Source organism: Phacochoerus africanus, chromosome 16 (assembly GCF_016906955.1).
Source record: "Phacochoerus africanus isolate WHEZ1 chromosome 16, ROS_Pafr_v1, whole genome shotgun sequence".
Classification (NCBI taxonomy): domain Eukaryota; kingdom Metazoa; phylum Chordata; class Mammalia; order Artiodactyla; family Suidae; genus Phacochoerus; species Phacochoerus africanus.
Genome location: NC_062559.1, coordinates 47,368,272 through 47,383,864, shown reverse-complemented (window position 1 = coordinate 47,383,864; position 15,593 = coordinate 47,368,272). Strand labels below are relative to the sequence as shown.

General features: G+C 44.7%; 1 protein-coding gene across 2 annotated transcripts in view; it reads right to left on the bottom strand.

Annotated features, from left to right (window-relative positions):
• The window catches only part of OSBPL3 (oxysterol binding protein like 3), a 190,542-nt gene that overhangs the window by 42,954 nt on the left and 131,995 nt on the right, over window positions 1–15,593 (bottom strand). The window contains exons 11-13 of one of the 2 annotated variants that reach the window (XM_047763555.1): window positions 11,695–11,825; window positions 7,823–7,930; window positions 370–504 (exon numbers count right to left, since the gene is read on the bottom strand). In XM_047763555.1, coding sequence (XP_047619511.1) covers window positions 370–504; window positions 7,823–7,930; window positions 11,695–11,825 — 374 coding nt within the window. The remainder of the gene's footprint in view (window positions 1–369; window positions 505–7,822; window positions 7,931–11,694; window positions 11,826–15,593) is intronic. The other variant, XM_047763556.1, reaches the window with a different exon arrangement.

The window sequence follows — 15,593 nt, the reverse complement described above, 5'->3', positions numbered from 1 at the left end:
GTGTTTCTAAATATGGGTATTTAGGAGTTCCCGTTGTGGCTCAGAGGTAACAAACCTGACTAGTATCCATGAGGATGTGGGTTCGATCCCTGGCCTTGCTCAGTGGGTTAAGGATCTGGCATTGCCGTGAGCTGTGGGGTAGGTCGCAGATGTGGCTTGGATCCTGTGTTGCTGTGGCTGTGGCGTAGGCCAGCAGCTGTAGCTCCGATTGGACCCCTAGCCTGGGAACCTCCACATGCTGCATGTGAGCCCTAAAAAGTAAAATAAATGAATGAATGAATAAATAAATAAATAAATAAGGGTATTAATTGACTGGATAAAGCAACAAAGGAGACTTTCGAGGCACCTAACTGAAAACAGTGCTCAAACCTCATTTTCCGAAGAGCTTGGAGACAACAGAACTTCCTGCGCATCAAAAAACTCTGAGAGGGAGTCAGTGATGGAGAGTCGGCTTTCGTTGGAAAGCTGATGGACCAGAGCTCGACTGTCTTCTCTGGAGTTTTCCTATTTGAAACACAAAACCAAAAAATGCATCTATTTAGAAACAGTCTCCAGAGACACAAAATAAGCAACTGATTCAGTTGCACGGATACCCAAAGCCCGGGCAAACGAGCAGCTCAAAGCAGAGGGCAGCTCTGAAGTTGAGGAAAAGCAAGCCTGACACAAAACACAGTGCAAAGCAAAGATCTCTCCCAAACAGGCACCCTGCCTGCAGGCGCTACCATGGCTCAGGCACACACAACAAATCTCAGGGCAAAAAAAAAAAAAAAAACCAAAAAAGAGACAGTGCAGGCCAGGTATTGTTCCATTTAAGAGGGGAAAAATTCCAGTGCTCTCTGATTCATATCCTCTTATTCTCTCCCACTGCAGGATGTTTCTTTTCATCCTAAAATTTCCTCTGAATTGTACTGAATGCGTGTCCTTGCATGGCTGGTTCAGAGCAACCAACCCAGCTCTCCTTTGGCCCAATTCTCTTGCAGCGGCCGGTGTGCTGTTCCTGAGGTATCTCTCAACAAATACAGTGTGTTTTGGTTCAGAAGCGCCCCCGCTGGCAGATCATTCATTATTCATGGATGAATGAGATAAGTTCTCTTTTGTCTCCCTCTAACCACACTGACTCTTCCAGGGAAGGAAATCTCCAAGCCTGTGTAAGTCTATTTTCTCCTCTTGCTGGCCCTCCACGAGCTGCGTCCCTGAGTCTGGACTTCTCTTCTGGGAAGGACCTCCGTCCTGTGGGGATGTGTTTTCTATGCCATTGCAAGTGAAAATTCAATTCAGTTCAACTCAAGCAATGGAGCCACTGCTGTATGCTGGCCACGGCGCGATCTGATGATGAAGGAGGGAAGGATGCTGGCCTGAAGGACAGGGCGGAGGATGCAGCCAACACACATAAGACCGGGGAGCAGAGAGCCCTGCAGAAGCGCAGAGGCAGAAGACTGATTCTATTCAGGTGCTTGCGTTGGGAGGGCAGGGAGGGCTTCCCAGAAGAGGCGACACCTGCCTAGACCTTGAGAAGTAAAAATGGATTCAGGACAAGATGACTCAATTCCTTTGAATCAGACTATTGCCTGAGCTTCCTGTCAGCTAGCCTTTCTCACCGGGCTGCAGAGGGAGCTGCTTCTACATCCTTCTACATCAGATAAATGAGTCCCAGCGTAACTGGGGGAACAAAAGTTAAAGCAGATTTCGTCTTTCCCAAAAAGAAGTTTTATGAGTGCAGGACACACTCCTCAGACTCATAAACAAGTTAGACCTAGGATGGGGGTGTTACAACAGGAGGGCCAGCAGACGTTCATAATTAATAAAGGTCAAATGGTCTATTTATGGAATGTTTGCTTCAGGAAACTTTCTTTTTCTTTCCCTCTTTCTTTTTTTTTTTACAGCCATACCTTCGGCATATGGAAGTTCCCAGGCTAGGGGTTGAATAGGCGTAGGTCAGGAGCTGCAGCTGCTGACCTACGCCACAGCCAAGGCAACACTGGATCTGAGCCACATCTGCATCCTACAGCTCACTTCACGGCAACACTGGATCCTTAACCCACTGAGCAAGGCAAGGGATTGAACCTGCATCCTCACAGGCACTATGTCAGGTTCTTAACCCACTGAGCCACAAGAGGAACTCCCAGGAACACATCTAAACGTGTATCCTTTCCTCTCTTGGCCAAAGTATTCATTGAACGATGCTATCCATTCTAATAGCTACGCAACCTTCTGAAAAGCAGGCTTCTCCATCCTAACAAAGAAATGGATCATTTCAAGATCTATAAATAAGCATCACGGTGGTCTCCTTTAAAGGAAAGGTCTCTCTCTGAAGAGAAGACAGAGTAGTGAAGAGCTGAGCTCAGTGAAACAACAGATCTGTCCTGTTTCTTTGCTGTGCCGTGGCCACATGAGACTCTAATGATTTATTTACTTGCTCATTAACTTATTAATAGTCACACTGGCTCTTTATCTTCTTCCTAGGCGGACAGGTCAGAAGGATTTCTTGGCTGATCGATACTAAAAATAACACACCTGGCCCTAGCCCTTTCTGCTGTTCTGTTAATCCTACAACTTCCTATTGATACCCTCTGAAAACTCAGTGGGACCACAGGAGCCCGCAGCCCAGCATCCTGCACACCGTGGGACCTCATGTATTAACATTTTAATCTAGTCAATTCAATTCAGTCATAATCCCTTAAGTTTGTAAGGCATGAGGGGTTGTTTATTTTTTACATTATGAGAAAATAAACAGAGAAAAGGGAGAGAAAGGAACACGTACAATCCCATCCCATAAAACCGCTATAAGCATTTTGACACATTTCTCTCCAATTCTTTTTTATATACGACTTCGCTTTGTTTTGAAATAATTGTTATCTATCTGTCCATCATCACAAACATCTTCCAAACAACGCTGCACCATACTTTTTTAGATTAACATTTTTTGTTCTGAGGATATAGGTCATATGTGTTCAAAATTGAAAATAACAAAAGATGCAAATTAGAAAAAATACCACTAAAGTCCATTACCCAGATATGGCCCCTATTAACCTGTGTCTTTTATTGTATTAAAATATGTGTATATGCGTTTTGTTGTTGTTGTTGTCTTTTTAGGGCCACACCTGAGGCATGTGCAAGTTCCCAGGCTAGGGGTCGAATTGGAGCTGTAGCTGCCGGCCTACACCACAGCCACAGCAACACCAGATTTGAGCCTCGTCTGCAACCTACGCCACAGCTCACAGCAACACGGGACCCTTAACCCACTGAGTGGGGCCAGGGATCGAACCCACATCCTCATGGATACTAGTCGGGTTCATTACTACTAAGCCACGACGGGAACGCCTAGATTAACAAGAAAACCTTTGTTTTCTCTACATCTGTAAGGCCACTGAATACCATAATTTAGAAAACGTTTGTTCTCCTCTGTTTCAATTTGCATTTCTTCATTAAGAATTACGTTGAGCATTTTGTCCTTTTAAAAAACAACAGCTGTAGAGATTTTAACTCTGGGGGAGCCTTGGTCAGGATGCATGGCACCTCCCTCTGCAGTTCTCTGTCCCTTCCTGTGAACTGCTAAGTATTACAATATAAAAAGTTTAAAAAACTATCTGTATTTTGTCTTTTTTGGTGAATTGTATCTTCCCATTTTTTTTGTTATTGTGTCGTTTGCTCTTATTTATTATCTGCATATTAAAGATATTATCACTTACTTAGCATTATCTACATCTGTCGTTTTTACTGAAAGCATTTTTCCTAGACAAAACAACCCCTGGCCTGGGAACCCGGGTGCAGCCATAAAAGGAAAAAAAAAATCCTAAATCTAGTCTTTTGTAATTTTTTTTTCTATTGCTTACATATTTAGGAAGTCCTCTCTGGTCATTTGATAAATATTGATATCAATATTTTTCAGTTTGAATTTTTATATTTAATTCTAGTTCACAAGTGATTCATTCATTCATACTGATTCATTTTCGTGTGCAATTGTAAGATTTAAACTGCTCTCCAAATTGCTGTTGAGCTAAGCCCACCTCACTTCTTGAAAAATCCATCTTTCCCATTGATTTTTGAACCTCCTCTATCATACATTTCATTCTTTTATATATAAAACGGTGGTATGTCTGAGATAGTTATTCCATCCCATTTTTACCCCATCAGCCATGTATCTTCATGAGTGGAGCTTCATGTGTTTATTTCTTGGCTTGGCAATCTCCTTACCACACAGCAGTGTGAGGCTGCAGAGAAACAAAAGGGCTTGGGACTCATTAGAACTGGACTTAAATCCCAACTCTCAGGAGTTGCCATTGTGGCTCAGCAGGTTAAGACCCAAGTAGTATCCATGAGGATGAAGGTTCACTCCCTGGCCTCACTCAGTGGGTTAAGGATCTGGCATTGCCACAAGCTGTAGTGTAGGTCGCAGACACAACTCAGATCCAGTGTTGCTGTGGCGTAGGTGGCACCTGCAGCTTCAATTCGAACCCCGGCCTGGGAATTTCCATGTACTGTAGGTGCAGCCATAAAAACAAAATAAGTAAATAATAAATTAAATAAAATAAAAAAATCCCAACTCTAGCCTTTACTATGTGCCCTGGAGGAAGTTATTTAACCTCTCTGGGCTTTAGTTTCTTGTCTCTAAAATGAAGCGGTCATCACCTGTCTCACAGAGTTGGGGGTAGAATTTTGTGAGATCATGCATTCAAGCGCGCATGGAATACAGCAAACAGGTGAGTAGAAGAATCAAGTTCCTTCCTGTTTTAGACTTTTCTTTCAAGTTCTTGCTTATCTAGTCTCTTAGACTTGAGATTTAGTCTGATATTATTCCCAAAGTCACTGGGCCTTTCATTTGGAATCTAAAATAATATAAAATAATCTAAGAAGTCATAACCTGATAATATTAAATGTTCGCACTCAAAAACTTAAAATAAGTAGCATTGGTGGTACAGTGGTGAGCATAGCTGTCTTTCAAAAACTTAAAATAGCAGTTAATAATAATAATAATAAGGAGTTCCCGTCTTGGCGCAGAGGAAACGAATTCAACTAGGAACCGTGAGGTTGCAGGTTCGACCCCTGGCCTCACTCAGTGGGTTAAGGATCCGGCGTTGCCGTGAGCTGTGGTGTAGGTTGCAGACACAGCTCGGATCCCGTGTTGCTGTGGCTGTGGTGTAGGCAAGCAGCAACAGCTCTGATTAGACCCCTAGCCTGGGAACCTCCATATGCCACAGGGTGTGGTCCTAAAAAGACAAAAAACAATTAATAATAATAATTAATAATAATAATAATTAATTGATGAAAAGAAAGACTTGATGGGATGTGAGAATAATTTTTGACAGGAAAGGGGAGATCTTAAAATCCAAGTAGATTTTTAAACACCAACTATGAGGAATTTGTGTAGCTAAAAGGTAACAGAAGCAAAGCAGAGAAAGACAGAGGTCCTAAAATCAGCACCTTGGGCTGACGTGTGGGGACTGCCATTCCCAGCGTTCGAGGCGCCTGGGAGCTGCCCCAGCAAAGTACACTGGCGTCGAGCTTCGGGGCTCCGGGGCAGCCATTTCCACTCATTCTTATTCCTTGAAAGCAACAATGGCTTTTCCTGTGCTGGGAAAGCTAGCCTGAGTCACTGTGCACAGCAGGATAAAATATGGAAAACAGAAAATTGCTAAAAGAGGAACCAGATCACCGAGACAACCACAACAATTCAAGACGCCAGAAAGTCATTTTTGGAAGGTGTGAGCTAGAGGACTCTTATCACTCCTCCTCAAAGACAAGGTACAGCATGTAAGCCTCCAGGAACTTTGTGCTTGTGAGATCCGTTTAAAAACATTCATTTTATTCCTCAGGTCTGAAGTGGGTCTCTTGTAAACAGCATATGCATGGGTCATGTTTTTGTATCCATTCAGCCAGTCTCTGTCTTTTGGCTGGAGCGTTTAATCCATTTACAGTCAATGTAAATATGGATAAGTCCTACTGTACAGCACACAGAACCATACCCAGTCTCTTGGGATAGAACATGATGGAAGAGAGTATATGAGGAAAAGAATGTACATACATGCATCACTGGGTCACTTTGCTGTACAGCAGAAGTTGTCACAATACTATCAATCGACTACACTTAAAAAAATAAAATTAAAAAAAAGTGCATTTTAAAAGGCTTGTGGCTTTGGTTTCCTTTCCCAAATGCAAATAGCCTCAAGTATACACACTGAGCATAAATTCACAAAACCGTAAATGGTTCACCTCCTGTTTATCGATGTAATAGCTTGTCAAATAAATTAATGTAATGAGGTGATAATTTAAAAGGTGAGTGCTTCCTGGAAACAGGCACCTAACCCCGCAGACTGCCATGGTGATTGGCAGCGAGCCACTCTCTGGTCGGTCTGGGTGACTGGGTCACGGTGCCTGGGCCCTGCTTCTGCAAAGGTGCAAATTCAGCAGAGAGGCCCCCTGGTGAGCACGCTTCTTTGCCCAGGCCTGAAACAAAGGCCCTCATGGAGAAGGTTGGGGTGCTCAGTCCTGCGGGGACCCAGTTTAGATCTGGGCTAAAGTGATTGAAAAGCTCTCTTGGCGACAGTGCACATGCAAAAGGAGTTTCTTGCTCCACCACTGGCACGTATCTTAGAAGTGGTAAGAGGCCAACCTGCCCTGCAGAGAGAGGGTACCGCCCTCATCAGAAGTGGGGGGCCATCAGCTCGAGGCATGTGAAGGTGGAGGCCTGGCCTCACCTGATGGATTCCAGCATCTACTCTTCCCAAGGACTGAAGGCATTGTGTCGCAATTTTGTTTCTTTGTGGATAAAGGAGCAAGATGAGTTAAGATAAAACATTAGAAACTCCTTTAAAAGTCGCACGCTCCCTTGCCTTGTATTTGACATCATTTTTTTTTTAATGCACTTGCCTGATACACTTAATGAAAAACTGAGCCCATCTGAGGCAGACATAGATCCCTAAAAACAATCTCAATCTTCATCACCCTTTTCCGCTGATTTTTTTCCGAAGAATCCACTTGTATTTTTTTGAACTTCCTCATTTTAAAAACATTCAAAGAATATCTTGGATAAAGATCCCAAGTCTTGAGAAAAGACACTTTGGGGGGCCACACCCACAGCATGTGGAAGTTCCCGGGTGCCTGGGATGGGACCTGTGCCACAGCAGCAACCTGAGCCACTGCAGTGACAATGCCAGATCCTTAACCTGCTGCACAACAAGGGAACTTCAAGACATTTTCGGGGGGCCATGCCCACAGCATGCGAAGACCCCAGACCAGGGACTGAACCCACACCCCAGCAGGAACCAGAGCCGCAGGAGTGACAAGGCCACATCCTTAACCCACCGAGCCACTAGGGAACTCCAAGAAAAGACATTTTTAGTGTATTAACTGACCAAGACATTTCAATTGTAATATTTTTCCCTCTCAGAGGGTACAGCTGTAATTTCAAAAAAAAAAAAAAAATCATAGGAAAAGAAAACAGCCACCAAGAAAGAGGAAAGAGGTTCTCAGGGAGCAAAAGAAGCTGGCAGGAACTGGGTCACCATAGGTTGGAGAAAGTTAGGTTTTTGCAAAAGAAATAGGAGAAAATGTGTGTCTCTACACTTCCCACTCCAGTAATACCAGGAGAAAGGGGTGACTCCTGGGAAGAAAAAGGGGTAAAGAGATGCAAAGGGAAGGAGAGTTCTAGGGGGAAGAGCAGTGGAAAATGCAGCTGGCAGCAGACTTTTGGGGAAACCTGGGGACCCCGCGGTAGCGGTGCTGATGGGATCGAACGCCCCTCCCAGGGAGGCAGGAGGCCTGCGGGGACAGAGGGCATGGGGGCGGGGGCATGACGACGTTAGCGGAGGAGAACCTTACCCACCTCTGCCAGACCGTCACCCGACTTGGCAGCAGCAGGGGGCTCGAGGAGCAGAGACTCAGCATGGATTCTGCATAAGCGTTCTTTAAGGTCTGTGTTTTGTGCTAGGGCCTGGAACACGTTAAAAATAGCGGGGGCTCATTAATAAATGGATGTTTCAGAAAAGCACAGCCATGGGCCCGGTGCGGGGAGCCCTGAGAGAGCACTTCCTGGGCTTTTTTTCCCGAATGGCAGCCAAGGGGATGCTGGTTCTGAGAAGCCTGGCAATTAGAAGACAGGAAACACTGGACACGGACGCCCTTCTCACGGCTCATTTCCAGGGATGGAAGGAGGGGTTGGTGAGGCTTTCCTTTCCGTGGAAAAGGACATCACAAACACCTGCAGCTCTTCCTACTAGCGACTTTTCAGCCCCTCCTCCTTCTCAGCTGCCTTTCCTCTCTTTGACCAGCTCTCAAAGATTCCAAGCCTCAGCCCCCACCGCCCCTCCTTCAGTAAAAATGCTGCTCCTACCTCCAAATGATTGGACATATTTTAATGTTATTTAATCATCACAGGAGTTGAACTGGATCTTAAAAAACGTGTGGAGAATTAAGATTTTGTGACTTTGTGGAGGATTTTTTTTACAGTGTAGATACCAGTTATTTTATATTCATTGTTTTTTGTTTTTTGTTTTTTTCTTTTTAGGGATACACTTGCAGCATATGGAAGTTCCCAGGCTAGGGGTCAAATTGAAACTACAGCTGCCAGCCTCGGCCACAGCCACAGCAATGAGGGAATCCAAGCCAACCTACACCCCCAGCTCACGACAACACCAGATCCCTGACCCGGTGAGCGAGGCCAGGGATCAAACCCACATCCTCATGGGTACTAGCTGGATTTGTTTCCACTGGGCCACAATGGGAACTCCTATATTCATTCTTTATGACCAAGATATTTTATTTAGAAAGAAAAAAAAAAAGAGCTCACTTACCTGGAAAAAGGCTAAGGTCCTGGGCTCTGGGAAGGGGGGCTGTGACAGGTAAGCATATGTGGACCTCTCTTTTTTCTCCCCGGGCAGGTCTGATCCCCTAGCCCACCCTCCCAACTAGGAAGGTAAAGGAAGTTGCTCCTTTTGGGCTGCTGTCCCCTGTGTTTCATGACCAGCTGTTCTCCAAAGGATCTGTCTTTGGAAAGTTCGCCTGACTGTCCCCCACCCCCCCAACTCCCATCACTGGTTCCCCAGGTGCCTGCACACAGATCCAGCTGTCCCTGTCTTCTTGACTCTTCCAAGGAGCTCAGAGCCTTGCCCATTCGCCAGGGCCCGCAGGGTCTAGCTGCTGAGGGCACAGAAGGATGTCTGCTAATCCACTGCCTGGGTCTCAAACAAGAATGTTCTCTCTTCGTACCAACAGATGGAATAGATTATTTGGAAATTCTTGTGGGTCATTTAGGAAACTGAGTAAGTGTTTCTTAAATCACACAACCCCATCTAACAATTTCTAAGGGGTACCCACTTTGGCCAGTTATGTCGCTGGTATCTTAGTGTAAGTGGCAAGAATCACAGTCTTGCCTGAAAAATGTGCTCTTTCAGCAGCTTCTCTTTCCTTTGCAAGCCACAGGCAGGAGACAGAAAAACACAAAGACTGCAAGACTGCACGTACAGATTCATTCCGATAGCCCTGAAATAACTGTAAAAATTTTATTTTTAAACAGCAAGTCTTGCAGCTAATCAGGAATCCAAGACCAAAAGGAAAAAAATAGAACGATTATTCCATTGTATCTTAAGATTCTGAGAGCCTTCTCATGGGTAGGAAAGAATTCCTCAGGGAAGGTAATGACTTTGGCTTAGAAGACCACGGCCAAGTGGGTCTCACAGCTTCTACCAGACATCAGATTAACAAAATGAGGTCCAGGAGTTCCCATCATGGCTCAGTGGTTAACGAACCCAACTAGCATCCATGGGGACACTGGTTCTATCCTTGGCCTCGCTCAGTGGGTTAAGGATCCAGCGTTGCTGTGAGCTGTGGTGTAGGTCGCGGATGCGGCTTGGATCCCATGTTGCTGTGGCTCTGGCGCAGGCTGGCGGCTGCAGCCCAGACTGAACCCCGAGCCCGGGAACCTCCATATGCTGCAGGTGCAGCCCTAAAAAGACAAAAAAAAAAAAATGAGTTCCAGCCTCCATGGGAGGAGGGGGCAGGGGAGAAGACGACCGCAGTGAAAGGGACATTGAGGAGCCCACCAGAGGGACCTTCTCAATGCGCCAACGGCCAACTTCCTGGGAACGATCTAAAAAAAATGCTTTTTACCTCTAACAAACTTAAAAAAAAAAATAGAACCCCCATGCTTCTCTCTAACCAAAGCAGCTCCCCGTGTGGGGCCAAAGAAGGGTGTTTCTACCTCTGGGTCAACAGCATTAAGACTCTAACCCTGGAGGAGATCCACGTTATTTCCCCTTCTTTCCAAGATAACATACCGGGAACGTTCAGCTGAGTGAACACGCCGCGAGTGTTTTCCACCATGTACTGCTTGTCATGCATTCACCATTAATGGGACGCCCAGAGCATCACGTAACTTTTCTCAGCAACGTGATGAGTAGACACCACGGAGGGAGGGGTGTTTTCTCTCACCAGCTGAGCTGGCTTCTGAAAACAAGATCCTAAAATTCCTCTCCCTACCTGACCCTATCTAGAAAGTTCAGCATCTCTTCAGATGGTCATTTCGCACGTGTGCCCACACTCTCTCTGTCTTTTCGCCATCAGGGTTCCAAAGTACAAGGCAAGAGTGGGAGCAAATACATATGTGATTTGAAAAGTTCTCCAGCTTTTTGACAGCTGACGGTGTGAACGAGCAGACAAAGTCAGCTCTTCAAAGTAGCGTTCTAAGGACACCACACGTCAATGGAGCCCCGCTCTTCTGAGGAATAAACTGGCATCCATGAAAAAAAGGAGAGTGAACGACAGGATAGGTGACTGGAAAACATGTAAGTGAGTCTTCTGTCTTTATGAAGGCACAACGATTACCTAACACTCATTATGACGCATCTCTTTGTGCCCGGGAGGGGGTGGGGGTGGCAGGGAGGAGCTGAATGTTTGGTTCTGGCAAATCAAATCAAGCCACCTTCCCGTCTCTGAAAGAGACATGCTGTAAATACCTAAATAGGATCAGTACTGGGCAGCAGAGAATCTAAGAATGTGGATTCAAAATTTCACTCTGCTGCCTGGACCTGTCCTGTGGAAAGTCAATCCAAGCTTGTGACGTCTAAGGTATGGGAATCTGCAACCTGTCAGCCTTAGTAAGCATTAACAAACAAACGACTGTAAGACGAGAGCGTGCGCACACACACACACACACACACACACACACACACACAAAAGCTTTACAGAAACAGAGAACTCAGGATAAATCAGAGGAAACCAAACAGAATATTTAATCCTCAGTGATGCACTAGCTACTAAGATTTGGAGTAGGCTCAGCTTGGGTGTTAAAAATAAGCAGATCTGATGAAAGGTTAGGAGACAGTTTGGAGAAGGTGTTTGGTTTTCTCATGAATTTTCAACACAACCATGGAGATGGAAAATATAAAAAGGTGATGAGGGAGTTCCCATTGTGGCTCAGTGGGTTAAGAACCCCTAGTATCCATGAAGATGTGGGTTCAAGCCCTGGCCTCATTCAGTGGATTAAGGATCTGGCATTGCTGCAAGTTGTGGTGTAGGTCAAAGATGTGGCTTGGATCTGGCGTAGCTGTGACTGTGGTGTAGGCTGGCAGCTGCAGCTGCGATTCAACCCCTAGCCTGGGAACTTCCATATGCCACGGGTGCGGCCCTTACAGAAAAGAAAAAAGTTGATGCGCCTGGGTATGCTGTCAGGCATCTCTGTGACACAGACATGTAACTTACGGATGACAGAGCGTGCTTCAGCCCAAGGACCTGGGCAGAGGGGGAGGCGGAGACATCCTGCTCCATCAGCTGCTTCAGTCTCTCTCTCTCCGATGATATGGTATTAAAAGCCGACCTTAAAGTGAAGTACACTATAAAGATAGAATCATTATAAAAAGGAATAATGGAAGGGGCATAATTAAAAATACAACACAGAGAGATGTAGTTCCTATAAAAGAACTCAGAAAAGTAACAGCCATGAATGTTTTGAGTCCAGCGAATGTACACCTATAAATATTTTAAACAATACAACCAGAATGCACAACACTAAGAGTGAACTCTAAGGTAAACAAACCATGGCCTCCAGGAGAGAATGATGTTTCAGTGCAGGCTTATCAATGGTTAACAAAGGGACCATTGTGGTGGGATGCTGACAGTGGGGGAGGGTTATGTATGTGTGTTGGGGGGAAGTGGGTATGGGAACTCTCCACTTCGTGCTCAATTTGCTGTGAATCTGAAACTACTCTAAAACATAAGGTCTCTAAAGAATTTAAAAATCGCACACATTTGCCAATTCTCAAGTCTCTACCCACCATAAAATTCCATGATTTTATGACTTATCATCAAGATATTTTGATACTTTAAAGGCCGACACTTCTTAATTATCAATATTTAGTTTTGTTTGTATCCCTACAGACTGGAAATGTTTGAAAACAGAACTGATCAGGTGTCAGAGGGAAAAGAGTAATGATGCAGAGGAGAAACTAACCAGCACCCTAACTAGGTATCCAAAATTATTCACCAGTGACAGTCGGATGGCCACTGTGTACCTTGGGACTTTGTGTGGTACCCTGAAAGAGACACACTGCTGCTTCTGCTGTACACCAGCCAGGGAAGGGCCATCTGATTCCGATCAGGAGGAAACATCAGGAAACCCCCAAATGAGGACCATCCTCTGTTTAAAACTTGGCCTCTATCCATCAATAGCATCAGTTTCATCAAAGGGAAAGAAAGATTTCAGAACTGTTCCCAATGAAAAGAGACTACAGAGGCATGACAATTAAATGCCATTTGTGACCAGACCAAACTGCGGGGAAAAAGAGATTATAAGGGATGTTACCAGGATAATTGACAACCTTTGAATATGGAAGGCAAAATAGGTAAAAATACTGTTTCGATGCAAAATTTCCTGAGTTTCATACTAAACTGCGGTTAAGTAACAGAATCTCCCTATTCTTAGGAAATATACACTATAGTATAAAGGCATTAAAAAAAAGACAGAATAGATATAGAATATGATTCCTATTCTCACGTGGATCAGAAAAATAAATGCACATATGTTTCTGCATGTATGTGTGTGTGTGTGTGTGTGTGTGTGTAGAAAGAGATAAATGCAGTAAAATATTAAAAACGGTGAATTTGAGTAAAGGACCTATGAGAGTTCCATGCATTATTCTTGCAACTTGTCTATAAGTTTGAACTGATTTCCAAAGAAGGTGTTACCTTCCATCTTCCTTGTTAGTTAGTCTTTGGAGCTGTCTGACCTCAAATTCCCCACCTCTCCACGTGACTTTCAGGACTTCACTTTAGTGAGCTTTTGGTACAATGAGAGCTCAGAGCTATTAGGCACTTGGATGCCTGACCTGAAGTTTTAAAAACCATTCACAGGTACAGCAAAAAATTTACCAAGTTTTGACCATCTAATGCACAAGTTGCCTCCTAGAGATAAGACAACCGTCGTCTGAATTACTGACCATGGAGATCACATTTGAATAGCATGTCTCCAACCTCCTTAAGTCTATTCTGTTTTAGAAGGGCAGGGAGAAGGGCAGGAAGAGACGAAGACACACTGCCCCAGTGGCCTGGCATATCACTGAATCCCCTGGGGCTGCCTTTTTAGAGGCTCTGCTATTCTGGAGTGGCCGATTCAGTGTCCCAGAAACTAAATGAGCATGGCTGACTTACTCCACTCACAGCCTCATGGACAAGGGACCCTCTCAGGCTGTGTCTGAACGTGTCTGAGGTTGTGGTGTTGAGCGACAGACTTAGAGGAAATTTACGAAGTCACAGGACAAACAGGCAATTTGTTTAAATGCACACACAAATTAGGGTGCTTCTGTAGGGTCCAGGGTCAACAGGTACCCAATTTTCTAATCATGTCTATGGAACACACTCAGCTCTTTGATTTAAACAGTGCAATTAAGCCAGATAACAGGCACCAAGCACAACAGAGCCAGCCGTAGTGTGGGCTCTAACATCAGCCCTGGACTCTTCCCAGCGCCATCACTTCTTCACTGCAGGACTTAGGACAAGCATATGATGTACCTGGACCCAAGTTTCCTCATTTGTAAATAGGGATCATATTAGCATTTACTTCATAAGATTGTTATGGGGATTGAATTAGATAATGTAGGTAAAGCACGTAACCCCATGCCTCGCATGTAATAAATAATAAATGTGATGCAATATTAGTAATGATGGTGATGAAAGAAACATGAGGATGAAAGTGGTGACGATGGCAGCCTTCTGATATACGGACGGCAGGGTTAGGAGGATACCTGAGTCTCTTGCTGGGACATTTATAAATAAATAAACACAGGGCGGCGGTTCTATGAATGTGCGATTGGCCAGAATCTATGGAGCAGCAGAAGCCATGGAAGCTCTTAGCTAGACAGCAACAGTTGGCTCACGAACTGCATTTTATGCTCTATTAGCTGAGTACCCCCAGCAACTCCACAGGATTCCCACGCCCACCTGAGTGGGTCCCTGTGGAAAAACCCCTTCACTGTCATTTTTGGGGGTTAGTTTCCTTACCATGTTTTTCTAACTTGAGTTATAACTGACATACATTGTAATGGTTTCAGGGATACAACCGAAGGATTCAATATTTATATACATTTTGAAACAATCGCTTCACTAAGTCTAGTTAACATCCATTTCTTTGCAGAGTTACATTTTTTTTTTTTCACCGTCATGGCTATTGCTCTAAATGAAATAAACACGGCACTCAGCTGGCTGCCGCTTTACCACATCAATTCCTCTGACTTTCAGAGATGCCTGCAGTAAAGCAAGGCATTCAACCAAAGTAGAAGGTTACTAGTCAAAATTTTAAATCAGCAGACCATACGCAGTTTGGCTCAACATGCACAGCTGAAAAGACTACTGTGGGCATAAAGTAAGCAGAAAATAACTCACACAGTCACTATACTGAAATTTAAGGTGTTAAGTGCTTTTTAAACCACCTGAAAAAGGAGTTCAGAGGACCAGACCCCAGGCACTAAATGTCTTAAGTGACTGTTTAGGTGCCACTCAGAGGGCATTAAAATAGGCGTCCACAGTGGCCTAATGATCCAGCGCACAGAGCAATGGTGAGCTGCTGCTCACAGGAGACCATGTATATTTTAATCACTAAAGACACAGGATCCCAGAGGGCAGGAAGATTCTTGGTGACAGAAGTGTTTTCTTAATTTCAAACATGATGCTAGAGGAAAATTTAAAGCTTAAAAAACAGAAAGATCTAGGAGTTCCCATCGTGGCTCAGTGGTTAATGAATCTGACTAGGAACTATGAGGTTGCGGGTTCGATCCCTGGCGTTGCTCAGTGGGTTAGGGATCTGGCGTTGCCATGAGCTGTGGTGTATGTCACAGACGTGGCTCGGATCCTGCGTTGCTGTGGCTCTGGCGTAGGCCGGTGGCTACAGCTCCAATTGGACCCCTAGCCTGGGAACCTCCATATGCCGCAGGAGCGGCCCTAGAAAAGGCAAAAAGACAAAACAAACAAACAAACAAAAAACCACAGAAAGATCTACATGAGTATATCACATCCATGGACATCTTCTGATCATAAACAAAACCATAGAGACCCTCTGAGATGCTCAGAGCTACAAAAAGCTACATGTCTTGGAGCACCCGCGGTCTCCT